This window comes from Poecilia reticulata, chromosome 17, assembly GCF_904066995.2.
Source record: "Poecilia reticulata chromosome 17, P_reticulata-male-v2, whole genome shotgun sequence".
NCBI lineage: Eukaryota > Metazoa > Chordata > Actinopteri > Cyprinodontiformes > Poeciliidae > Poecilia > Poecilia reticulata.
Window position 1 is genome coordinate 811,569 of NC_088846.1, and position 26,033 is coordinate 837,601.

The window sequence follows — 26,033 nt, forward strand, 5'->3', positions numbered from 1 at the left end:
TAGATCCACATTCAGATGAAGGTTGAATCAATGTTGATATGTCAGTTATGGTTGAAACCCTAACGTTGATTCAACATTCAAGTAACCGACCACTTTCAATGTTGTTTCAATGTCAGCATTCAAGGTTGATTCAATGTTTCTGGTTGACATTGATTCAATGTTGTTTCAATCATTCTGTGCTATCTGGGAATCCATAATCTCACTGTACAAGCAGCCCAGGGTGGATTGGGCAAGGCCCCTAACATGCAGATTGATAGGTGAATAAATCTATTATATCTTAAAATACAAAATATGACATTTTTAGTAAGTTTTACATGTGTCAGTGTTGTAGTCGAGACCAGCTAACCCGAGACCAAGTCAAGACCAAGACCAGCGCCCCGCACTACATAACACAATAAATTGTGAAATATGATCAAAATTGCTTCTCAAATTGATCTGAAAGATTCACATTCCCATAAAAACACTTAGATATTAAATACTTAGAGCTAAAATAAATTTAACCAATATTGCTTTGCTTCCATCTTTGCTACAAAAACTGTAAAACTGCTGAAACACTGAGTTCCTTTAAATCTAGACAAAATACTGTTTAGTTTTATTTGAAACATAAAAATGAAACATCAATAATCTTATGTGCAAAATGTAATGTTGACTGTGTGTTCCATGACTTTGTAATTTTGTGTTTTTATGATGTAAAGCACTTTGAAATGCCTTTTTGATGACGGGTGCTATACAAATCAAATTTGATTGATTCCTGAAGACAGAGTTTCAGAAAGGAGTTTATAAAGAAACAGAGGTCCAAATTCAAAATGTTAAATTACACAAATTTTCTAGGTCACATCTGATATATACAGAATTTTTATAACAACTGAAGGTAACATATTACTTGGTTGTGCTATAAAATGGCACTATGTGCCTAGAAAACTCCCCCTTTAAAACTGAAGATGGCAGTGAAGGTTGGCATCAAGTGCGTTTGCATGATTTAAAACAAAGTGAGACTCAAAATGATCTAAAAACCATCTTAAGCAACTAGAAGAAATAACCTAAAGAAACTCAGTTGTCCCAAATATTCATTTAAATAAATATGAAACAAGTGGAGAATATTCAGCTCATGACCTTGGCTCAATCCATTTCTCGTTCAGTCAGAGGGAGTTTTTGAGGGCAGCACCGCAGGCGCCTCCACAGTCCCACCCATGCACCCTCCCCCAGATGACCCCTAGGCTATCTGTCTGACAGCCAATTGGAGCTTTACCAGTAACTACCCCAGACCCTCATTAACAGTTAATTAAATCACGTCCATCAGGAATTCCCCACTCCATTCTGGAATACCTCTAGGAACAAAGTAATAGACTTTGTCCTCAAACATGGAGCTCTCACTGTGGGACCCAACACTAAAACATGTTGGGGTTTACTTACTTTCTTGCACTCCAGTGATTACATCTAATAACATGAACACTATCCCAGGATCAAGAAGGCTGCAAACAATTTACACAAATATTTTATTTTTCAAAAGCAGTGTGTACAAGCTGAAGCATTTATATGTTTAACAATGAAATAGATTAAAAGCCATAATTTTAACCAATTATTTCACAAAAATACAATTTAGTTTCTTTTAAAAGAAGTAATAAAAGCTAAAAACATGACAGGAGCGCTATGCACAGATGTCCAAGGAGATGTTGGTGAAGATCTTCATCAGGTGAACTTATATGTGTGAATGTTAAGGAAACCTAATGGTGATCCCTGAGGTGGATGTAGGGCCAAAAACAACTACATTAAATAAATACATATCATAAAATAAACAGACGCACCATTAAATGTCTAATTAAATAATGGATTTATAAAATGAATTCATTTAAAAGTACACAATATTTCACTATGTTTATTTTCAAATAAATAAAGGGAAATATTTATGTATTTTTAGGGGGTTGCCAGCCTCTGTTTACTCTGGAGGTTACAGACAGAAAGTTTGGAATCTCCTACTGCAGAGAAATGTAGTGACTTCACGGTTTCCCCCAGTGTATTATAAGCCTGGCGGCCCGCCATGCTTTACTAGCCCCGCCGCCAGGCTAAGCATTGCTTGTTTTCATTTCTAGGAAAAAATAAAAATAAAAATCGGGTTTTTTTTTTTTGTTTTTAAAACCGAGCTGCAGGCGTTTCTTTTGCTCTTAGCATCTCACTAGCAGAGCAGATTTATTCCTAAAGGATATGTTTATAATAGATAGATTTATAGTTTACGCATTTAAACCCGACAGCGCGCGGACCAATCACACAGCTGGCGCCTCTGAGCTTTGAATCGCGCGCTGCCACTGCTTTACCTCAGTGGGATCGCACGCACCTCCTTTCACTCAAACTGGACATAGGCTGACCTGTATGGATATTTACATAAACCTACTGTGAGGAATTATGATCCTTTGGAGAACTCTAGGTCAGAGTTTAAAACCCACCGCGTTAGCTCTGGTTGCGCAGCTCAATGTGAACCGCAGAAATAACTTGTAGCGAATTCAGAGGTCGCGTTGTGGAGCGGTGAAGATAATTTATCTTTGTGAACGAACAATTATATGCGGCGTTTACATCTCAACGCGCTGCCCAGCATGTGGCTCTGTGTCTGTCTTTCCTGTAAAGTTTATGTCTGTGGTCCTGGTTGGCCGGAGCGTTAGTGGATAACGAGCAGCGCTAACCTCATCATGCAGGTTCAGCCCGGTGAGGAGCTTTCACGCTCTCCTTGGAGTCACGCATCACGCTGATTTTATATTATTATTATTTTTTTTGTATTATTTTTCCGGTTACACGTTGCATCAAACCATATCAAATGTGTTGTCTACTTAAGAGTTAATGCGCGCGGCCACATGGAGATCTGAGAAACTCGTCCCATAAACTCGATCAACCAGAATAGTTTCTGTGACGATTAAAAACTCAACAGACACGAAACGTTAGAGCTACTGAAGCCACATTAGCAGCATTGAATTAAATCTCCCGTTTGTTGCGCATCTCTGCGTAGAGCAGCAGATTACAGGGCCGCTCCAAGCCTGTTTGAGGCCTTGAGCAGAATTTGATTTAGGGGCCCCTCTTGCTGCTAAAAACATCAGCAGCTCTAACAGCTTCTGTGTTGGATTTAGTGAAATATGGGAGAAGGGAGTTTAACTGGCCAGCATAAAAAGCAATAAGTTATAATCGCAGTTTACTAATTTGTATTTGTAAATTCAAAGATTAAACTCACAGCATCACATTGTTGCTATGGTTACAAAACAATCTAACTATGAATATTGTTCTTTGAAGCTTTACTAAGTAAACTTTCCAGCTCCTTAAAATCTTGTATTTAAATGTTAAACAATTTAAAATCTCTCCTCTTTGGGCTGCCACCTTATCGTGGTGGAGGGGTTTGCGTGTCCCAATGATCCTAGGAGCTATGCTGTCTGGGGCTTTATGCCACTGGTAGGGTCACCCAAGGCAGACAGGTCCTAGGTGAGGAACCAGACAAAGCGCAGTCCGAAGACCCCTATGATGAATACAAACTTTGGACTTCGTTTTCCCTCGCCCGGACGCGGGTCACCGGGGCCCCACTCTGGAGCCAGGCCTGGAGGTGGGGCACGATGGCAAGCGCCTGGTGGCCGGGCTTTTACCCACGGAGCCCGGCCGGGCTCAGCCCGAAGAGGAGACGTGGATCCCCCTTCCGATGGGCTCACCACCTGTCCGAGGGGCCAAAGGGGTCGGGTGCATTCTGCTACAGGCGGCAGCCGAGGGAGGGGACCCTGGCGGTCTGATCCTCGGCTGCAGAAGCTCTTGGGACGTGGAACGTCACCTCTCTGGTGGGGAAGGAACCGGAGCTAGTGTGCGAGGCTGAGAGGTTCCGGCTAGAAATAGTCGGCCTCACCTCGACGCATGGCTCTGGTTCTGGAACCAGTCTCCTTGAGAGGGGCTGGACGTACTTCCACTCTGGAGTTGCCCACGGTGAGAGGCGCCGGGCTGGAGTGGGCATACTTGTTGCCCCACATTTGGGCGCCTGTACGTTGGGGTTCACCCCGGTGAACGAGAGAGTAGCCTCCCTCCGCCTACGGGTGGGGGGACGGGTTCTGACTGTTGTTAGTGCTTACGGGCCAAAGGGCAGTTCAGATTACCCACCCTTCTTGGAGTCCTTAGAGGGGGTACTGGAGAGTGCCCCTCCTGGGGACTCCCTTGTTCTACTGGGGGACTTCAACGCTCACGTGAGCAATGACAGTGAGACCTGGAGAGGCGTGGTTGGGAGGAACGGCCACCCCGATCTGAACCCAAGAGGTGTTCTGTTGTTGGACTTCTGTGCTCGTCACGGATTGTCCATCACGAACACCATGTTCAGGCAAAAGGGCGTCCATATGTGCACTTGGCACCAGGACGCAGTTCGATGATTGACTTTGTCATCGTCTCATCGGATTTGCGGTCGTATGTCTTGGACACTCGGGTGAAGAGAGGTGCGGAGCTGTCCACTGACCACTACCTGGTGGCGAGTTGGCTCCGGTGGTGGGGGAGGAAGCCGATCAGACCTGGCAGGCCCAAGCGTGTAGTGAGGGTCTGCTGGGAACGTCTGGCGGAGTCCCCTGTGAGACGGAGCTTCAACTCTCATCTCCGGCAGAACTTCGAACATGTTCCGGGGGAGGTGGGAGACATTGATTCTGAGTGGACCGTGTTCCGTACCTCCATTGCCGAGGCGGCCTATCGGAGCTGTGGCCGCAAGGTTGTTGGTGCCTGTCGTGGCGGCAACCCTCGAACCCGTTGGTGGACACCTTCGGTGAGGGATGCTGTTAAGCTGAAGAAGGAGTCCTACCGGGCCTTTTTGGCCTGTGGGACTCCAGAAGCAGCTGATGGGTACCGGCGGGCGAAACGGCATGCGGCTCGGGTTGTCGCTGAGGCAAAAACTCGGGCGTGGGAGGAGTTTGGAGAGGCCATGGAGACAGACTTCCGTACGGCTTCAAGGCGATTCTGGTCCACCATCCGGCGTCTCAGGAGGGGGAAGCAGTGCAGCACCAACACTGTTTATAGTGGGGATGGTGCGCTGCTGACCTCAACTCGGGACGTTGTGGGTCGGTGGGCGGAATACTTCGAAGACCTTCTCAATCCCACCAACATGCCTTCTATTGAGGAAGCTGAGCATGGGGACTCTGGGTTGGGCTCTCCAATCTCTGGGGACGAGGTCGCGAAGGTGGTCAAAAAGCTCCTCGGTGGCAGGGCCCCGGGGGTGGATGAGATCCGCCCGGAGTTCCTTAAGGCTCTGGATGTTGCAGGGTTGTGTTGGCTTACGCGACTCTGCAATATCGCATGGACATCGGGGGCAGTTCCCCTGGATTGGCAGACTGGGGTGGTGGTCCCCCTGTTTAAAAAGGGGGACCGAAGGGTGTGCTCATATTACAGGGGGGTCACACTCTTAAGCCACCCTGGTAAGGTCTATTCAGGGGTCCTGGAGAGGAGGGTCCGTCGGATAGTGGAACCTCGGATTCAGGAAGAGCATTGTTGTTTTCGTCCTGGTCGTGGAACACTGGACCAGCTCTACACCGTCAGCAGGGTCCTGGAGGGTGCATGGGAGTTCGCCCAACCAGTCTACATGTGTTTTGTGGACTTGGAGAAGGCGTACGACCGTGTCCCTCGGGAGGCCTTGTGGGGGATACTCCGGGAGTATGGGGTACCGGGCCCTTTGATACGGGCTGTCAGGTCTCTGTATGACCGGTGTCAGAGTCTGGTCCGCATTGCCAGCAGTAAGTCGGGCTCGTTTCCGGTGAGAGTTGGACTCCGCCAAGGCTGCCCTTTGTCACCGATTCTGTTCATTACAGAAATTCTAGGCGCAGCCGAGGTGTTGAGGGGATCCGTTTTGGTGGCCTTAGGATCCCATCTCTGCTTTTTGCGGATGATGTGGTCCTGTTGGCTTCATCGGAACGTGATGTGCAGCTCTCACTGGAGCGGTTCGCAGCCGAGTGTGAAGCGGCTGGGATGAGGCTCAGTGCCTCCAAATCCGAGGCCATGGTCTTGAGCCGGAAAAGGGTAGAGTGCCTTCTCCGGGTCAGGGGGGTCGTCCTGCCTCAAGTGGAGGAGTTTAAGTATCTGGGGATCTTGTTCACGAATGAGGGAAGAAGGAAGCGGGAGATCGACAGGCGGATTGGGGCAGCGTCTGCCGTGAAGCGGGCGCTGTACCGGTCCGTCGTGGTGAAGAGAGAGCAGAGCCAAAAAGCAAAGCTCTCGATTTACCGGTCGATCTACGTTCCCACGCTCGTCTATGGTCATGAGCTTTGGGTCATGACCGAAAGAACGAGATCACGGATACGAAATGGGTTTCCTAAGCAGGGTGGCTGGGCTCTCCCTTAGGGTGAGAAGCTCGGCCATCCGGGAGGGACTCAGAGTAGAGCCGCTGCTCCTCCACGTCGAGAGGAGCCAGTTGAGGCTCGGGCATCTGGTAAGGATGCCTCCTGGACGCCTCCCTGGTGAGGTGTTCCAGGCACGTCCCACCGGGAGGAGGCCTCGGGGAAGACCCAGGACACGCTGGAGGGATTACGTCTCTTGGCTGGCCTTGGAACGCCTTGGGATTCTCCCGGAGGAGCTGGAAGAAGTGGCTGGGGAGAGGGAAGTCTGGGCCTCCCTTCTGAAGCTGCTGCCCCCGCGACCCGACCCCGGATAAACGGAAGAAAATGGATGAATGGATGAAATTTAAAATCTTTTAATTTATGTATGCCTAAACAATTGAATTAAATTTAACGGCATTGATCATCTCAATAAACAAGTGTTACATTTATGTATCTGTGGTCTGTTTTAAAGTATTGGTGTTTATGGGGCCCCTGAAGCCCCTGAATCCCTGATGGAGCCGCTGACTTAATTTGGATTAAAGAGAAGTGCAAATTTGTTGTTTTTAGAAGAGTTGTGGGTTTAAATAGCATTTCACTGGAGATGTTTTCCCGTAACATATAATTACACAGTAATACTTTTACAGTTCCTGTCAACTTAACATCTTTTAATACAAAAACACGGTGGACTGCCTCGACTGTGGACCGCCGTGACTTATATTTGTACATTTTCTGCTCATCCACATCTGAAGTGACACGCCTCTCTCTGACTACAGGATGTCCATAGCTGGAAATATATTGTGCAGATATCTCCAGCTATGGAGATATTTGCACAATCTCCATAGCTGTGTCCGAATTCAGGGTCTGCATTCTTCGAAGGACGGATTTGTAGGCCGATTATGTCATAGCATGGCATAATCGGCCACGCTATGACATAAGACTCCTTTAAATGTATCCTTCAAATGCGTCCTTTTCCCCAGATTTGAAGGATGGGTCCGATGTATCCTTCACGGCCCACGATATCCCATAATTCATTGCGCGTTAAAACGGGGCGTTCAGGTAGAGCATCAATGGCGGTGAATAGCGACAAATTATTTAGCTATATAACACTTTAAATGACACAACGTGATTTGGTACGTTTTTAGGCGAGAACGTAAGTGTGTAAATCTCAAATATCTGCTCGGTTCATCGATCACCTAATTGCAATATTGCTCTGACATTTTCGGACTTGTCTGCTACCGCTGCGTTAACAGCCAGCTCCCCTCGCCAGCTGTCAGCTGGCCGGGCGCTCCGGGTTCGGTACACCGAGAGAAAACGCCTAACTCCTGGCACACTGTTATAAAAACTCCCGCTAGCTTTCCCCAATGAGTGGGAGTTAAACACCGATATTATTCAGGCAGGTCTAGTTGGAAAATGTTTGGTTTATAAAGTATTTCAAAGCAGAGCACATCGGTTTGATTAATTAATTAAAGTTAAGCCTTCAAACATAATAGGTTTATTTAACCGTAATGTCCGATCTGCAATGTGGAGAGTATTATATTTGTAAATGAATAATTTGTATTCCTTGTAGAAAAGTGCAGTACACATTTGAACATTTTAGAATCAAACTAAGAGATTTTTTTTACTATGGAACATCCTTAATATAAAATATGAAGAATAATATAGAAATCAGTAATACATGACTGGAAAAACAAACTTTGACTCCGTTGTTTTTTTTTGTCTTCTCTGCTCTCTGCTTCACGCTGTCACGGTTGCTTGGCAACATGAGTTACGCTGAGGTGGGGGCGGGGACAGTTGGTGAAGGCTAGACCTGTCGGAATCCACAGATATTTATCTTCCGGTCTTAGTTTATTCCCGGCCTTCGAAGGACCTGTCCTACGTAGACCAGTCCTTCGAAGGATGCTGACCCTGAATTTGGACATAGCTCATGTCTGATGGGTTTAGAACACAACATTGGCTTAATGTGTGTCTGATGTTGAACCACAAGGAGACTTTCAGTGCCTAAACTTTATTTTCCTCAAATGACTGGTCAAACTGGTGTATCCTCACATTTTTTTTTTTTGCATATATTTTTTTAAGTGAAATGTTTACAAAATAAATCATATTTGCAACCAAAATGGTTGCAGTCAAAAAACTCTGATGCAACTCTGAACAGCAGCTGTTACTGGGAAAGGATATGACTCATAATCCAGTTTCTGGGTGAGAACTCCAGTCAAGATGAACTCTGCATTGTGGACATCTGGGACAGAAAAGCAGAGGCAACATCAGACATATAAAGCAGGGCTTTGGTGTGTGTGTGTGTGTGTGTGTGTGTGTGTGTGCGCGTGTGAAAGAGAGAGACCCACCGATGTTTTTCATGAAATATTCTCTGCACAAGTGGAGATCATTATCACAGGAAATTAAAATGATCTCTGGAAGGTTCTGGACGAGAAAGAAAATGCAGGAGAAACTCTTGGTTATGTCATGTTGCTTTTGCTCAGACATACACAGCAGTCCTTCATCCTGACTTCTTTTTAAAGAGGATATTAGGTGTGTGTGATGGTGTATTTGTGTGTGAGGTCACAGCATATCTGCTGAAGTACCTTGTTCTGCTTGTGCTCCATGATCTTTCTATAGGAGGGCTGTTTGACCAGCAGTTTCCCTCCAGCGCTCTCTAGGATGGCCTTCATGGTGCTGAGGCTGGGACAGATTCCCGGGGTCAGGTAGAAATACTTCCCCTTCAGCACCACAAACACAGAGACAGATTAAACACATATGCACAAACAATACTGCAGTCTGCAGTACTGGGTATTAGTGCACATTAAGGTGTATTTGGGGTTAAGTGTTCTTCTAGATCAGAGGTCTCATTCTCACGGCCTGCAGGACGATGTCTGGTGGTCCCCACCGTGATATGACAGTATAATATTAGTGCGGCCCACAGGGTGAGCGAACCTCTGAAGGAAGTCCCGCCCGCCGCTCCTCGTCATGGCTGACATTAGGTGCTAGGCTAAGCTACACTGACTTCATGCACACTATGCTTGTAACAATAGTGTGACGGATGATGGAACAGTCCGGTACCAGTTGCCTTTTTTTGCAGTCACCATTTCGGTACTTTCTACCATTAACAAATCTCACGATCAAACGCAGAAAAAAGGCGACTGCTACCGGGCTGCTTGTCATCACGCTGTTGTGACAATAGAAACGGAAATGACGTCATGCGTCGAGACGTTCTCCATACGTTGCTAGCTGGCTAAAGACTTCTATAAAACGTAGAACAAGAGCGACGACAAGTGGAATAAACTCAATTTTGTTACACCTTCATCATGTCTTTGTCAATCCATGTATTGGAGAAATAATTAAATGTTGATGACATTTGAGGATATTTTTTAAATGTTTTTTGTGGAATCCCAGCCTCACCCAGACTCTGTTTCCAGCAGTCCCCAGGTAAATTGAGTTTGAGACCCCTGCTCTAGAGGGAATGTTAATTAGTGGATGGAGCATTTGGACAAATCGTTCCTCTACAGGTCTGAATAACTGGAAGAAATCACAGATTAAACCTGATTAAGGATGAAAGAGCTGCTTTTAAGACGAGCTGGAGGCATTGGATGGATAAAACACTGAGGAGGATTTTGCTCTAAATATGAAGGACATTGAACCTTAACTACCAAAGCTGTAGTGGTACACAAAAACAGTTTAGTACATTCTCTTTTGCTTCAATGAAGAGAAACAGAAAATGGCCACAATAGGTCAGACAGCCAGTAAATGGTCAACACTGGATTCTAGGATCTTTTTCATTAAGGTTAAATTTGGACGTTTTGATAGACAGTTTAGTGTACCAGATGTACTTGAATGCATCATAAACTTTGTTTTCGTTAAGGCACTAAATGATGGTGATGATGATGAAAAGCCCTCTACTCTTGGGAACTGGTGCAGGGTTTTGGACTGGTTGAACGTCCCAAGTAGGTGGATTTGGACTTCAGCTGATTCTTCTTTGGTCTCAGTGATTTTTATGTTGTTTCTGGTGAGTCCTGTCACTAAATGCAGTGTGAGCTATCTTTCAAGTCCTACTGTTGTTGAAAGATGCAGATGCTGTCAAAGAAAGACCAGAGACAGCTGGGAGTCCTCTCTGTCTTGCTGTTCCTTCTTAAATGGCTTTCCTCTCTTCCAGCTAACCTACCTAAAGCCATCAGCAGGTCTGAAGAGAAACTGCTCATACTGTCTTGTTTCCTACATGGGGACGGGAGGCGGAGGGTCTACTTAGTTCCAACCTTAAAGAGAGGAGCAGTGTGGGCTCTCTTCAGAGACTCCTCCAGACTGAAGCTGAACAACACCTCTGCCTCTGCATCCCTCAGAGTGTAACTCTGCTCATCTGCAACACACACACACGCGCGCACACACACACAGAGCAGAGATCAGGGAACAGAAGAACAAACAGACCAACAGAACTGAGCAGCACAGCATGGACTCACCCACAAACTTCTGGCTCCTCCAGCTCTCCTCCAGCCACTCTGGTGTGACGATGTGTTTGATCACAGACATGGCGGACAGGAACTTGACGGTGCGCGTCACCTTGCTGGTCAGCAGGTGTGTGGCCTTCTGACTGCTCTCTGCCACCTCCCCACCTAGAGCATGCAGCTGCTGCAGGACAGAGACAGCAGCATGGAGCAGCTGGAGCAGAGGCCAGCAGCTCTGGCTTCCTCGGCTCCAGCTTACATTACCTTGGTGTACTGCTGGACCTGCAGCGGCTCAAAGCCAGTCAACATGACCCGGGGAGTGGACTCTGGAGGAAGCTTCCTGTTGGGTGATTGGATCTCCTCCAGTCTGTTCAAACACACACACACACGCGCATTGTTGACCCAAGCAGTATGAGAGCAAGGCTATACGTTCAGTGGCAGACATCAGGCTGCAGCAAACCTGGCCTTCTTGTTTGAAGGTGGGTTGGTAGAATCAGAGATCTTCTGCTTCTGGAGAAGCTGGAGGTTCTGCAACAGAAACAACAATATGAGCCAAAACAGGCCACGTCCTGCCCCACTCTGCTGCCTGGAGCAATGCTTAAAAATGTTAGAGACAGGGTTACAGCTCTTCATTTGTGAGGAATTATGTTGGACATTTAGTGTGGCAAATTCTTGAAAGTTTTAATAAAACAAATAAAAAATTTTATCATTCACTTTTTAAATGTTGGGATGATTGAAAAAGATTTGATCCTGAATGTTGCTGATTTAGTGATTGTGCTGCCATACAGACAGATAATCAGCATCTGATCTTTATCGGTTCATTGAAACACAGACAAGCTGAAAATCACATTATGATTTGAATCACTATTCTCCCCACAGATAAGATTAAAAGACTAAGAGTACAGCTGCATTATCAGCAATCATTAACAATCTGACCTGCAGATCCAAATTTCAGCTGATACCAATTTTTTTTTGTAAGAAAAGTCACTAAATACATTGACAAATTTGCTAAGTTGGCAGTGGGATGACTAGCCCATGCAGCTGTGACCTGGTGGGCCAATCTGTCAATCTGTTTCTTACTACTGAGCAAAAGGGGACAGTGGCTGATTTTCAGTCCTTTGTGGAGGGAGAGAAGATTGGTGGATGAGATCGGCTTCACATGGAAGCATCAGTCGATCACCCTGATGAAGAAAATCAGGGCTTATTTATCAGTGCATCCCTAGAAAAACCTTTATTGGCATTTATGACCCTGGACGCTTCCTGTCGTGGGTTGCAAGGTTTTCACGTGTCCAATGCTGCCCCTCTGGGGCTCTTGGCTCCCACTCAGCAACTTGAAGCTTCATCTTTTGCAGAAAACCTTCTGGAGAGTCTGACCCCCAAGTGACATGAAAATCCCACCTTAACTGGTAAAATATTGTTTGCATAAATTTGAGGTTTGTCTGTAATAAACCTCAAAATGAGAGATCTCTGCTAGAAAACAAGCAGGATTCCAATGATGGCGTCAACATAAACCTTTTTCTAAAATGCTAACATTCAAAATGCTCAGGCTAGCTTGTTTGTGTTGATGGTTTATCTGCAGACAGTGGAGCTTACTTACCACGAGAGCTTCAGTAGTTACTTTGACTGGAGTTCTCCAAGCAGCTAAAACACAGAGCAAAACTGCAGTCAGCCCTCAGCTGGAACCTAAAGCTTATTTTCTACCCAACTCAAATTCAAAAATACTTGATTAATCCCAAAGGGAAATTAAATGTTGTTGGAACTTATTTTATCCTTTCAGATCAACCTTTCTTCTTGTTTCTACAACCTGACAGTCAGCTGAAACCAAAAGTGGTGGGGCTGCAGAAGCTGACCCGCCGATGTTATGCGCTGATCCACCTCTTGAGGTCACAGCACAGTAACGAGTGAGCTGCTAGGCCAACAGAACCAGTGTGATAGTGTTCCAAAGTGAAATCAGCACCTCCATCTTGGTCAATGTGTTCCTGCTGCTTGTGCACATTTTAGAAAACTTAAAATTTTGCAGAATAGAAAATATGAAGAGGGTGCGTTTCCATCCAGGGTTTCCCCCAGTGCATTATAAGCCTGGCGGGCCACCAGGCTTAGCATTGCTTATTTTTTCAAGTCTTTTTAAAATGTTTGTATTTTTTAAGGCTTTATACTTGGTGTTCTTAATCTTCCAATCTTTCAGTAACACTTAATTATCACTCACAATTAACACTTAAAGTAACAATTATTGAGTGATTCAAATTTCCTGTCAACTTGAAACATTTTTTAACTCAAAAACACAACGGGCTGCTGGATGAATGACTGACCTAGCGCCCAACCACCGGGCTTACCAAGATTTTTTGGGGAAAACCACTGGTGTGGAGCAAATCAAACAAGTGAAACATGATTTTGTCAGATGTTGACGCCACGCACGGCTGTAATAAACAAGAAGTAGAAGGTTACCAACCAGCATGAACCACACATCCCAGAATAACACCAACAATCCTTCCCTCTGAGCTGGAGGTTTGGACTTCTTTGATGTATGTCATAGTTTTGTGCCCCTCATAAGACATCTACCCAGTAGTGGATGGGAGTGTTCCCTACTTTAGAACTTCTTCTGCAAATTTGTTTCTCCACTTCTTTAACTTTTATTCAGAATAGCCAAAACCACATCAACATTGTTTTTACAAAATGGAGGTCATTTTCAATTTTGCAGTTTCTAATACAATACAATACTTCAAAATGTGCATTAAAAATGCTGTTGGAAACAAAACATTAGTGTTGTAGCAATCCTGCTGACCAAACAACATCTGGTCTTCTTTCTGTTGTGATTGATGCCGATTTCTGATTCCAGCGGCTACCTGGCTGAGTGACTCGGTGTGACAGACACAGACCGACTTGTTCCTCTCTTCTGGACTGAACCTTTAACAAAAACATTAAGGTGGCACCAAGGCGCCATCATCCCAGATGCAACATGCTACAGGGTCACTGTGCCACTGTGCAGCCCTGGAAAACATTTTAAATATCCCAAATACATAAACAAACCACAAAAAAATAAAATGGACTATGAGGTGTCTGTAAACAAATATACCCTTCAAAGTAAATTCAGCATTGGGCTGCTTATTATTATTATTATTATTACCCTCATTTTATTGATTGATTGCTCAACGCAAGCTGGACATACCAAGCAGGTTCTGGACCAGCTGGGGGTTGGGCATCAGCGGCTCAGGCTGAGTGTACACCGAGTATCTGCTGTGCTGAATCTGCCGCAGTGCTTCAAAGTTACCCAGCAGGATATCACACAGCCACTGAGCGTTGACACATGGGATCTTCCACTCCTTGGCCTTCTCGTATTTCATCCCACCAGGTCTGAGGAGAGATCAGAACAAAATGTAGCTTTGCTCACACAAGCTAGTCCAGCTCACTCCGTTATTGTCCAGTGGACAATAATGATCTGTCTTACTCTTTGCAGATGAGGACGGTGTTACCACGGCACAGATAGCCTGTGTACCTGGCACCAGCCAGGTAGGCCATCAGCTTCAGGTCATCCCTGTCTGAATCCACGAAGCCGGTCACTGACAGGATCTGAAGGGAGGAGCAGACACTCAGCAGTTAGAGAACATAGCCATGCTGATGAGAGGAGCCTCAGACAAGCGACGAGAACTGACAGCTAGCCCGGTTTGCTGCAGAACCATGAGGGATCTATGGACTCAGTGAAAACAGAGCAGCAACTGATTTCTAGCTGGACTTACATGCTGAGAGCACGGCTTGGCACCAGGAGGGAAGGCGAAGGGCAGATGGAGAGTCCGATGAGGAGGAACCATTTTCTTCTTCTTCAGCACAGTGCTGAGCCAGTGAGCCGTCACACAGCGCTTCCCCTCTCGAAGGGCCTTTCAGAGGAAACAGGAAAATGTTTAACATTGTTTTTAGTAAGGGATTTTCATTAACCAGAAATTGCACAAATGGAAATTCTGACAATGAATTTGCTTAATGTAAATATAGCAATTTCTATAAAACTTGTGCCTTTCGATTAAAAGTTTTTGCATTGGGATGAGGTGCTTTTTCAGCTGTATGTCGAAATACATGTATTTCACAGAACTGCAATGGAACATTTTTTGCATCATGAGTCACATGATCGACAACCGGATGTTACTACTGGAGAAAACTAGGGATGAACAAAATGCAGTTTTCTGGCTGGTCACCGATTACTGACCCTTAAGAAGCCTGACCTGCCGAATGCTGCCCAATACCATTTTTTTGTCTGAAATGTTGCGAAATATAGCAGGAAAATCCCTCAGTTGGTAACAGTGGGGCAACTATTGTAAACTGCAAATCTGGAGGGCCGGTCAGACAGTCAAACCTCTCTCACTGCATAGCAGAAAGAATGGTGGTTGATTTTTACACCTTTGCTGAGGTAGATAAGATCGGCTTCATACGCAAGTATCAGCCGATCACTGATCTCCCAAACTTAAGGAAATTGGCACCGACAAATCACTGTGCCCCTAGTGAAAACCACAAAGATGATGACAGGAAGTAGTAGGAGAAACCAAAAGTGGTCATAAGAAGTTATGTGTCATTTGAACATGTTGAATCCATAGCTCTTCTATAAATTCACTGAATACAATTTCCCAAAATGCTGCACACTCCAACGCCAGAATGAGACGGGAACGTCTCCTCTGATGGATGATGACGAGTGCCATGACTGAATTATGAATATATATCATGTAACTGTTTACATTCAGTGCTGCCATGATTTTTAATGACTTATCTCATGAGCAAGCTCATTCACATGTGATTTTAATTACATTTATTATTTAAGCAATTGCAAAATTATGCTTATTGGCATTTGCAAGAAATAGATGAAGATTTGCACATGTTTGTAATGGAAACAGCTAGAAACACACGGTGGCCCACCTCTCATCTGACAACCTTTCTACTTTGTCAATATAACGCATTAGTAGCAATATGACTGAGTCCCATGATGCACCCTACCTGTACATACATGTTGCTGACTTGACTCTCACATAACAAATGAGTGCAACGGCTGGTCAAAGTGGGGTCCACAACACCTCCACACGCCTGGATAACCTGAAACAGAGGGTCAGGTCAGGAGCTGAAGCCAACATGTTCTTTCCTAAGAGCTCTGATTGATGCGAGTTCTACCCTCTTCCATGTGGCCAGCAGCTGCTTGTCAGCCATCTGTTCAGGGTAGTCGGCGATGGCAAACACACAGCCCAGCAGGAAGCCGTCCTGGGGAACTGAGACACAGCACAAGTCAGACTCTGATAGCTGCAGAGACACTGGTGATGTGACTGGGTTGCACTTACTGTCCTGACCCTGCTCATGTCCAAACAGCTGGCTGATGTGAGACTGCTGCTGCTCCTGCTGCTGCAGCTGAGGGGGCAGCGGAGTGGCCGTCTGCTGTTGATGATGCTGCTGCAGCGCCGGCTGGTTCTGATGCTGCAGCACCTGCTGGTTCTGATGCTGCAGCACCTGCTGCTGCAGGTGCTGTTTCTGGATCTGTTGCAGGTGCTGCTGCTGCAGGAAATGCTGCTGTTGCTGTTGAAGATGCTGTTGGTGAAACTGTTGCTGATTCTGCTGCTGCTGCAGCATCTGCAGGCGCTGCTGCTGTTGAAACTGCTGTTGCAGCTGCTGGAGGCCTGGCCGCAGCAACTGCTGAGGTCGCAGCTGCTGCTGAGAGAACATCTGCTGCTGGTGCATCTGCTGCTGCTGCATAAACTGCTGCTGCTGGGGAAATCCTTGCTGCTGCGCCACCTGTGATTGTTGCTGCTGCAGCTGCATCATCTGCTGCTGTTGAAGGTGCATCATGGGATGTGTTGGTTGCTGTGGTAACTGCTGATGCTGTTGACCAGCCTGATGTGACTGCTGCTGCAGTAGTTGCTGTTGCTGCTCTGCTGTGAGTGGCAGTCTAGGAAGTTTACTTTGACTAAACTGAGGAGGATTGTTGCTGTTCAGAATCTGAACATGGCTCTGATTGGTCTGCTCCACAGGCTTCGTCTGATTGGCTGCCAGGTTCTGGATGATCTGCAAAAAAGTTCAAGACGGTCAAAGTTTCCTCTTGAAACTTTATTTAATTTTTGTATTGTGTTTTCTCAAGTCCTCCTCAAAAAGATTTTGCTTTCATTTAATCTCCAATGACCAGTTGTTTTAGGGAAAGTCTAATTTGAATACAAATTTGTTTTGATTTTCTAAAGTATTTTGTAGATATATTTAAACTTTGTCCAAATTCTGTCCCAGGTTTTCACAAAATAATTCAAAGGAAAAATCACAAAAACATTTTAAGGTCAGAAGTTTGATTATAATAACGAACCTAAGTAATAAGAAGTATCTGTGATTCTGGTCCTATTATTTACTTAGTATTTAATCAATACTAAAATATGCATCATTGAAAACCTCTATATCTGCATCAGTTCATCTCAAACTGGATTTTATAAAGAACTTCCATAAAGTTTAAGCACTTGGAGTTTCAAGCTACATATGTACTGTTCATACTCCCCGTGTACTCCCACTGTTCATGAACAATGAAACGGCCCTTTGGTTTAAGCAGATGTTTGTCACAGTTTCTCAGCTGCAGGGGGAGCTGAGCCTGATCCAGTCCAATATTCCTATTGGACGCCTACTAAGGATGTTTTTGGATGGGATGCCAGGCTGAGGCCCCACATAAAGATATCACTATTGGATGTTGCACGTCATATTTTGACTTATTTACCCGTGAAGGTTTACAGTTTCCAACTTTCAATTCAATTTATTTATGTAGTGCTAATTCACAGCAAATGTCATCTCAATCTAGCTTACAAGCAGCTAATGGGACATGGAAAATGAGTCAGTCGGATTTCTTACATGTGCGACTGCGGGCCGATTTGCTGGCTGCATGTCAGAGTTGTTGGTGATGTTGCGGAGCGTTCTCATAGTTGGGTTCCATCCATCAGGACCTGAAACAGACACATGGAACCTTTATTAGCAGGTCCACCAGTTAGCAACAACAGTCATATCTTCGGTGGAGGCAGAATGCCGCAGGGTCCGGAACGTTACCGGGTCTGGCTTTACTGACCTTGCTGTGCAACTCGGGCCTCTGCAGCTAGCGGACCTCCACTGCCAGGAACTGGGGCTGCGGTGGCACACAGGTTGATCAGTCCACTGCCCGCAGAGGAACCCGGATCTTTGACAACAGCTGGCCCGACCCGCTGCCTCGCTATACCAGCAACGGTCGGTGTGACGACTTCAGCTGACGTCCAGTTCAGGTTGGTGCCCTCCTTTTCTGGGGATGAGTCATCATCTGAGTCGTCGAACATCCTCTCGCTGCGGAGCTCGGGTTTTCGGGGAGAGGTGGGTGAGACGGAGTTGAGACGTTTGGGTCCCGGTCGCCTGCGAGGGCTGGACTCCTCGCCAGAGGATCCACCGCTGGATGGTTGTGAGCGCCGGGGGCTGTAGCTCCCGTTGGAATGACAGCGCGCGTCATACGACTCGGCTTCGCTCTCCTCCTCCGACTCCACGTATGTGAGTCTGGGGTGATACAGACTCTCATCCTTCCTGCTTTTATCTGAAAAATGATAGAAAGACTTGAGCCATAAGTGAATAATCTCTCTCTTTCACAGTGACTAAGGTGTGCAAACACTAAGCTGTTACCAGCATCAGCCTACAGAAAGCATCCTGCTAGAATGATAAAGAAATGTGAAAGAAGTTCACCTTTTACAGAATCTGTGATCCAGTCTGGAGTGACAATCTTGATGCCCGGGTGTTTCAGGGCACACTCAAACTTGGCCTGGAAACAGGAAAATGATGATGGTAATGTCTGATAAACAGAGGTTGCCATAGACAACGAAGACCGTTTTAACTTCACCACTTTCTCTCAAAACCACAAACCAGTTTTTCTTTATCAAAATGGTATCAGTATCTGCCCATACCAAATCTCAACAGGGTTTCGCTCAGTACATTGCAAGCCTGGTGGGCTACCAGGATCTACTTGCCCCCCCTGCCAGGCTAAGCATTGCTTGTTTTTGAACAAAGAAGAAAATCAAACCGGACTGCAAGGATCTCTTCTGCACTGAGCATTTAACTAGTAAGGCAGAATCTTTCCTGTAAGATGGATTTATAGTTGGCGCATTGAACAGGGCATGAAGCTGTGAGCGTGCACCAACCAGTGTTCCCAGTCGGCCGGTGGATCAGTGGACCAATGGAGGAAATGCCCCACTTGCCTCGTAGTCACGCAGCACGCTGGTTTCATTTTATTTTTTGAGGTGACACGATGCATCAAACTGCACCGTATCAAATGCTTTGTCTACTTACAGTGAGGCATAGAGAAGCGGAAAGGAGTAGCGGCGCGAACGGAGCAGCTGCAAAAGCCGTGAGATCGCGAAATAATGCAAATTTCGACTGGTAGCATTCACTTCGTAATTAGTTTTTAGCTTAGCGGTTTCTGTTCTGTATATAAAGAATTACCTTAAGAATGAACATGGGTTGATAACATCCGCAGCGGGGGAGCAGCGGCGCTGTGTTTTGAGCAGGAAGACGAAGAGGAAAAACCCGCAGCCGGAACCCGCGGCGCAGTGAGGATTTCCATGATAACAATGGCTGATCGATCATTCTTATTAGCAACAGACAAAGAAGATCAGAGAGTGAGAGTACGATGAGATCCTGGCAGTCTGAGAGGCAGCTACTCAGAGACCCAAGCAGGGGAATAGCGGCGCTGCGTAGCTGCAGGGAGTCGATCACTACGGGGTGAGGCCAGTGGCGCAAAAAGTGGGTATGCAGGGTATGCAACGCATAGGGGCGCAGCATCAGAGGGGGCGCCAAAACCCCCTCTGGAGGGGGCGGCGCGCTGATGATGTCTGCCCATACACTTCAGCGCGCCTTACGCTCCTTCACCTCGCGCACATAACGAGGTAAATGTAGCGAGTTTTACCCTTCACGTATCGTATACTCGGATGGGGGGGCGTCGCTCTATGTTTTCGCATCCACCTGAATAATGTGTAGTTGCGCCACTGGGTGAGGCGGAGCCACGTCTTTAGCAGTTAGAAGAAAGCAACTTACAGCCACGGCTAACCCCGGGAGCCAAGGCAGAAAAGCCTTTTTCCCCATAGTCCAAAAGACTGCATTTGTGGCTGCATTTTTACTCCAAAATGCAGCCACAGTGTCCAAAAGAAAAAACATAAGTGTACTCAATCATTTGCATATTGAGAGTCTACAGAGGCCGATAATCTTCCCACTCTGCTCCTGGATTACCGTTTAAACTTTTGAGTTTTATGTCAAATCCACATGAATTAAATGACATGAACTAATTCTCTCATCTTTGATTCATTTTGTCCAGCTGCAGACTGTTAGACTGTCAAATCATAGTCAGGTATTGTGTAGTTGGTGCTTTTAATCAGTTTTCAGTTAACTAAATTCAAGTCTATGGAACACAAAATGTCACTAAAATCACTCTGTATTTCTAAAATCTTTCAGAAAATTGTAAAAATGCACTGAATCGTATCGGATCGAATCATTCAACAAATATCGTGATACATATTGTATCGTGACCAGAATATCGTATATCGTATCATGAAATTATTGTATCACTACACCCATACTCCTTTGAGCAGCTACTTATGTATATAAGTGATCGTCTACACACCTTGATCACTTTAAAAATAATCAAACTTTCTCTGAGGATAAATGTGGTTTAGTTTCATTGTTTACATTTAAATAATAAAAGATTAAAATTATGACAGAAAATCGGGTCTGAATATCACTAAATGGAGTCAGATTTCAGTATATTTAGGTGAGTTTTGGCACTTTGTAGTTTGTTATTGTCCACAATGTTTGCATGGATGCCGCACATTTTCACAGCAGGTAAAAGTATTGCGTTTATTTATGCAAACTTTCGCGCCACATTCATTTTTATACTTCTAACTGGTGCGTAAAATATGGTGATGCACATTTTTTGTGCGTTCGCAAGCTTTATACATGAGGCCCCTGCTGTTATAACTTGGAATCTTCTCAGAACTGGTGACTGACTCACCTCAAGTGCAGCTGCTGAAATATGCTTTTATTTCCACTCCATTCTTTAGAGACAAACATTCTAAACCAGAAAGTTTCACCTGGAAACTTTGCCTAGAAGGGAAGCAGAAAGCTCTCTACTCTCAAAGAGTACACTCTTTGTTCAGAAGAGCATGACCTTGTGAGGAAACAGAAGGTCAACACAAGCTGCATCCCATCTGAAGTCCTTGACTCAGTGCTGCACATGTGAGTACAGGCGCTGACAACTAAAGGTACAAAGATAATATCCTGCAGTTCCTCCAGCAGGAATAAACTTGCCCTACTCTAGATCTTGTCCTCGTTATTGTTATTATTACTTAAATGCTCAATTTTTAGTTAAGAGTAACACAATGTGAATGAGCAAATGGAAACTGGAAGCAGAGTATGCACTTACGCCTTTTGGCTCCTTCACCACCAGGTGGGTCACCTTCTTGTTTAGGTTCAGCTGACATTCACCACCATAAAAGGTAAGGAACGCCCACAGGGCATTGAGATCATCTGGAAGCTGTGCATGAACACACACGCACACACACACACACACGCACACATTTTTAGAACTCATAAAAAACACTCTGGTTCATGGTGAAAAACAAAGGGCAAACCATAGCCAAAAAAAAAAAAAAAAAAAACATACTTACCCTAGGAAGGCAAGCTGTCACGCCAAAAAATATCTGGCCTGATTCTGGAGAGAATCCAGTTACTCTGGAGTTCCACAGTCACAGAAAAACGACACAGGTCAAAATACAGATATTAACTGATCATTTAAACCACCATGCTAAAGCAAGGCTTTTCCTCTCAAATGTGGACATTTTGCTATTTATATGATGTAACCACAGCATGAGGTCATGAGGACTTGGCAGTGAAAGGATACGGTAAGAGGTCTCCACATCGGACAGACAGAATCACCCAGGATGGCTGTAGAGCAACAAACAGACGCTCATATTAAAGGCACAGTTCACTCACTGTTAGTGCTCCTGAGGTCTGCTGGTTAGTGACATCAGCATCGCTCATTCAGCATGTTTGTTTAAGCCAGTACTTCTCAAATAGTGGGGCGCGCCCTCGCAGGGGGGCGTGGCAAAGTGTCAGAGGGGTCCATGCTTAACTGATAAACAAGCCTCCAATCACTAGGTGGCAGCAGTGTTCAAACTAATCAACACGCTGCCTGTTAAAGCCAGTAGAAGTAGCTACACAGCCCTGTTGTAAACGGAGCAGAAGAGGAAAAAAAACGGAGTGAAGGATACAAGCACGGGTGTTTTGAAATACATTTACCCTCATAGAGGAGAGATGGAGAAGTTTGACAGTGAAAAGAGAAACGGCAGCAGAGGTCAGTAAAGCAAGTATGATGGAGTTTTATGGCCAAGCTAAGAGATTTTTATTTTCACATACAAGAATACAGTCATAATACTACAAGAAGCAAGTGCTATTAAATTGAAGAAAGCTGACAAGTAACCAATGCCTACAGTTGTAAAAAGTTTTATTGTATTAAGTCTAAAAATGCAAATCCCAGTGAATCATTTCCACGTTTTCTCTTTCAAACAGAGTCTTGATTAAATGTTACTGATTCACTTAATAAACTGATTTTGAAAATTATTTTGAGGGTTAGAACAATAAAAACAGCGGTTTTGATAATGTCATACAATGCCGGAGCCAATGGTTTGTACAGATAGATTATTAAATAAGAACAGATTTGCAATGGTCACGGAGGGGGGGAGGGAGGAAGGCATGAAAAAAAAAAAAAAAAAAGATTCCAGAAAATAATTGAGAAACACTGGTTTAAGCCCAGACTGAAAGCACATCCGTTTCCCTGGCCTTCCACACCAGTGGAATTGCAAAGAAAATGTGCTACTGAACTAATCTGAGTTTTTGGGAAATTACTGCAAATTAAATTAAACTGAAATGAAGTATAGCTCGGTTTTTGTTGCTACCATTTCATTGTCAGTGTTTTTTCATATTTTTATAAAATTCTGCAACTTTACGCAGAGATTGAAAAAGTATTTACTTCATCCCATTTTAATCATTTAATTGTACAGATAATATTAACAAGCAAATGGAAACCTAAATAACCGATTCAGACAATTTATTCACAAAAAAGCTGATTTGAGAGGAAGATTTGCTAAGTACTGCTTTGACATGTGGGGACATGTCTACAGGTTTCAGCTGGATCCAAATGCAATGCCAGGATGTCCCATTCAATCTTTAAGCAGTAGGACACATATAATGATATTAGTGGAGCTAGCCTCTGATGCTGGGATACAGGAAGTCAGGGCCAAGCACATTTGGGCTGGGAAAAAACATGTTTACCTTGACCACAGGTAGATCGAACACCTCCCTTGATTCGCTCACTTCCGGGTTATCTCCATCCACTGCAATGATGTGAGTGGCCAGAGCATTATAGGACACCTCCTTTCCTTTTCCTGCTTTCAGCAGCTGCACCACCTGTAAAAAGAGTAGAAGACTCAGTGGACTCTGGGTCTCCTTCCAGGGACATGAGCCTGAAACCTCACCAGGGAGGGATGCATCCAGGGAACCACATCAGCCGCAAAAACCACAGACCCAATCCTAAAGCCACCAAAGCAGATCCCCTCAACGCCATGGCTGTGCCTAGAAATTTTGTCCATGAAAGTAATGAACAGAATCTGTGACACAGAGTCTGAGTCTCACCGGAAATTAGCCCAACTTACTGCCAGCAATGAAGACCAAGGTCTGGCACTGGTGACACTGAGAGCCAACAGAATGTGTCAAAGAACCTGCGTCTCCCCCAGAAACACAGTTGAACACCTTCACCAAATCCACAAAGCTAGTTGGGCTAACACCGATGCACCCTCCAGGGTCAAGAGTTTTATGACCAGAACCAAAACCACATTGATCTTCCTGAATCTGAGGTTCGACTATCCAATGGGCCCTCTTCTCCTGAACCCTTGACTAGACCTTATGAGGGAGGCTTAAGAGTGTGATGCCTTTGTAGCTGGAACACATTCTGTCCTTAGACTCCACGATGTCAGAAAATCTTATGATGGCAATAATATTGGTAAATATTGGGATGACAATATTAGGTGTGATAAATGCCTATTTTCCTCCATCTAATCTGTACTTCCTGCTACATGTTACCTTTAGCAGTTTTGGTAATGTCATGTATGTCAACTGTGAGTAAATTTTGCTGCCAAAAGACTGTCCTACTGGCTAGTTACATAGCATAAAAAATACAACTTCAAAATTTGTAAAATGTATTGGACAACAATTACCGCTCTCCTAATAGTTCTTTGCTATATGAATACTGCGCCCACTGACATTGCGAAGACACTATAGTAGTGATATATTGTGCAGCCTTCCTCTCACTTTTGCTAGTGTGCCATGGGGCAGTCTGGCACTGGGCCCTCTGACCACCACCAAAAGGCAAGGAGGGTGAAGAATCTTGCCCAAAGACACTACAACAGAGACAACCGTACCAGCAACCAGCTGAATGAGGGATGAGCTTCTACCAAACTTTCACTTCTGGTTTACTGTTCGAATTCACTCTGTAGCACCTCACTTGGTACTGAAGTTGTAGGTAAACACTTCTATGCCATTGCCAATTCTGGTGGTTGGTGACATTTCCTGAACTAGTCTAAAGGACAATGGTAAGAACAAACATAAGAGTGCTTTATGTTTAGATTTTTTTCCCCCCTTTCCTTTATTTATTTTTGGGATTTTTTTTAAACATAAATTTCAAACACATTCAAAGAAAATCTGCATGGACAGCTACAGGTGGGCTTGGTTTCAAATAATCAATGCCTTCCCAGAAAGCAGAAGACTCGGTCTTTAGTCCCGTCCGATACTCGGCAGCCGTTTCAGAGGAGTTGCATCGGCAGCGGCGGCTGAAGGAACCGGAACGCGTGCGCAGTAAGCGGCGTCCAGCTGGAGACGCTGACAGTAACAGGTTGATGTAAACAGACACAGAAGAGACATTTGCTTTGTGTTGCTCTACCTTAGGAAAGCAATCTAACAGCACTTGGGTAGGCTAAACATGGATTTAAGAAGAATAAGGGTTAACGTATGGCGGTATCCCTACAAGCTCAGATCTAAAGTCTACAGCTTGGAAGCTAACGGCTAACCTGAAAAACTCTTCTTGCAGTTTACAGGTTGAGCCGAGCTGCAGCTCTAAAGTAGATTCAACATAAAGTGAGTCATCGGCTGGCACCACGAACAGCGTCTCACAGCCGCATTAGAAGGAAGACTGATGGAATCCCGATGTTTATCATGTAGCATGTTGTCCTGTTAGCCTGCTAGTTAGCTTCCTCTGAACCGCCTCCTTCATTCTGAATGTGTTTGGTAGGATAGCATGTAAGCTTTGTAGCTATCGACAAGCTAACATCCAGGTCCTTACCTTTGGCTCAATGTCCCCAACCACGTAGAATTTAACGTCTTTGAAAAGTGCATCAGGAACCTTGATTTCCTCCTCAGACATGACTGTCCATGAACGGTGGAAGATTGCAAACCTGTGTGAAATGTGGAAAAGGAAGTATGTGTCTGACTGCTGCACACCAACAGGACAGTGAAGCGCCAAATCACTGAGCGGCGCGCGCCTTGGACTGCAGCACTGTGTCTGAAGCCAGAGGGGAGGCAGGAAAATCACATGGGGTTAATAATCCTGTCCCTTGGGGTACTCTCTTTCCCACGCAGGCATCGTCTTACACAATTTAGTTTTTAAGGAATGCAATTTAATAAAATTACTCGAATTCTACCTTGAAAAGTCCAGAAAAAGGGATTACACAGCCAAAACAACCCCATCAAATCCGACTTGGTATTTTTCTCCAACCTGCACACAGCTACGGTCTACCAGTAGCTTTTTTGCCTTCCCATTTTTGCATATTTCATAGCTTTGTAGGTATGAAATATGCAATAAAAATGTTTTGTAAACATTTTTCTAAATGTATATCACTTTTATACATTTAGAATTTTTTATATATGAATACAACTGAGCAGCAAACATTATCACAATGAATTAAGACTCGTTTTTTGTTGTTTTTTTGTTTTATAAATAGCAATAATATTTAATCCAATTTTATTAATCTCAAGAAAAGCAATGGATTTGATTGCAGATTTAAAAAAAATATTGCAATCATTTGTTCAAAAAAGGTTTTGTTTACTCCACTCCTAAATTTCAGCTCTATGTTTATGTACACGTGTACCCATAAAGAATTGTCTCTTGTCACTAGGGCCATATTTTACGCACAAGTCGGCATGTATAAAAATTTATTTTGCGTCAAAGTTTGCGCAAAGTTACGCACACTTTTTCGCTGGCGTG

At 44.7% G+C, this 26,033-nt stretch overlaps 1 protein-coding gene across 2 annotated transcripts; it reads right to left on the reverse strand.

The window, feature by feature from the left end:
• Window positions 1–1,479: 1,479 nt before the first annotated feature.
• On the reverse strand, window positions 1,480–25,338 carry paxip1 (PAX interacting (with transcription-activation domain) protein 1). 2 transcript variants are annotated; one of them, XM_081598286.1, is made up of 23 exons: window positions 25,113–25,338; window positions 23,051–23,185; window positions 21,621–21,664; window positions 21,388–21,451; window positions 21,144–21,254; window positions 18,419–18,494; window positions 17,784–18,272; window positions 17,573–17,664; window positions 16,039–16,756; window positions 15,875–15,969; window positions 15,704–15,799; window positions 14,464–14,601; window positions 14,175–14,296; window positions 13,896–14,080; window positions 12,327–12,370; window positions 11,190–11,257; window positions 10,994–11,096; window positions 10,745–10,910; window positions 10,544–10,644; window positions 8,879–9,013; window positions 8,642–8,717; window positions 8,471–8,535; window positions 1,480–1,701 (listed from the first exon to the last, which is right to left on the reverse strand). In XM_081598286.1, exons 1-23 carry the CDS (start codon window positions 25,191–25,193, stop codon window positions 1,690–1,692), a joined length of 3,216 nt encoding a protein of 1,071 aa, XP_081454412.1. In that variant the 5' UTR covers window positions 25,194–25,338; the 3' UTR covers window positions 1,480–1,689. The 2 variants fall into 2 exon arrangements, with proteins under 2 accessions (XP_081454412.1, XP_081454411.1); XM_081598285.1 differs by having other exon boundaries at window positions 10,745–10,913; window positions 25,113–25,337.
• Between the last annotated feature and the right edge of the window lie 695 nt (window positions 25,339–26,033).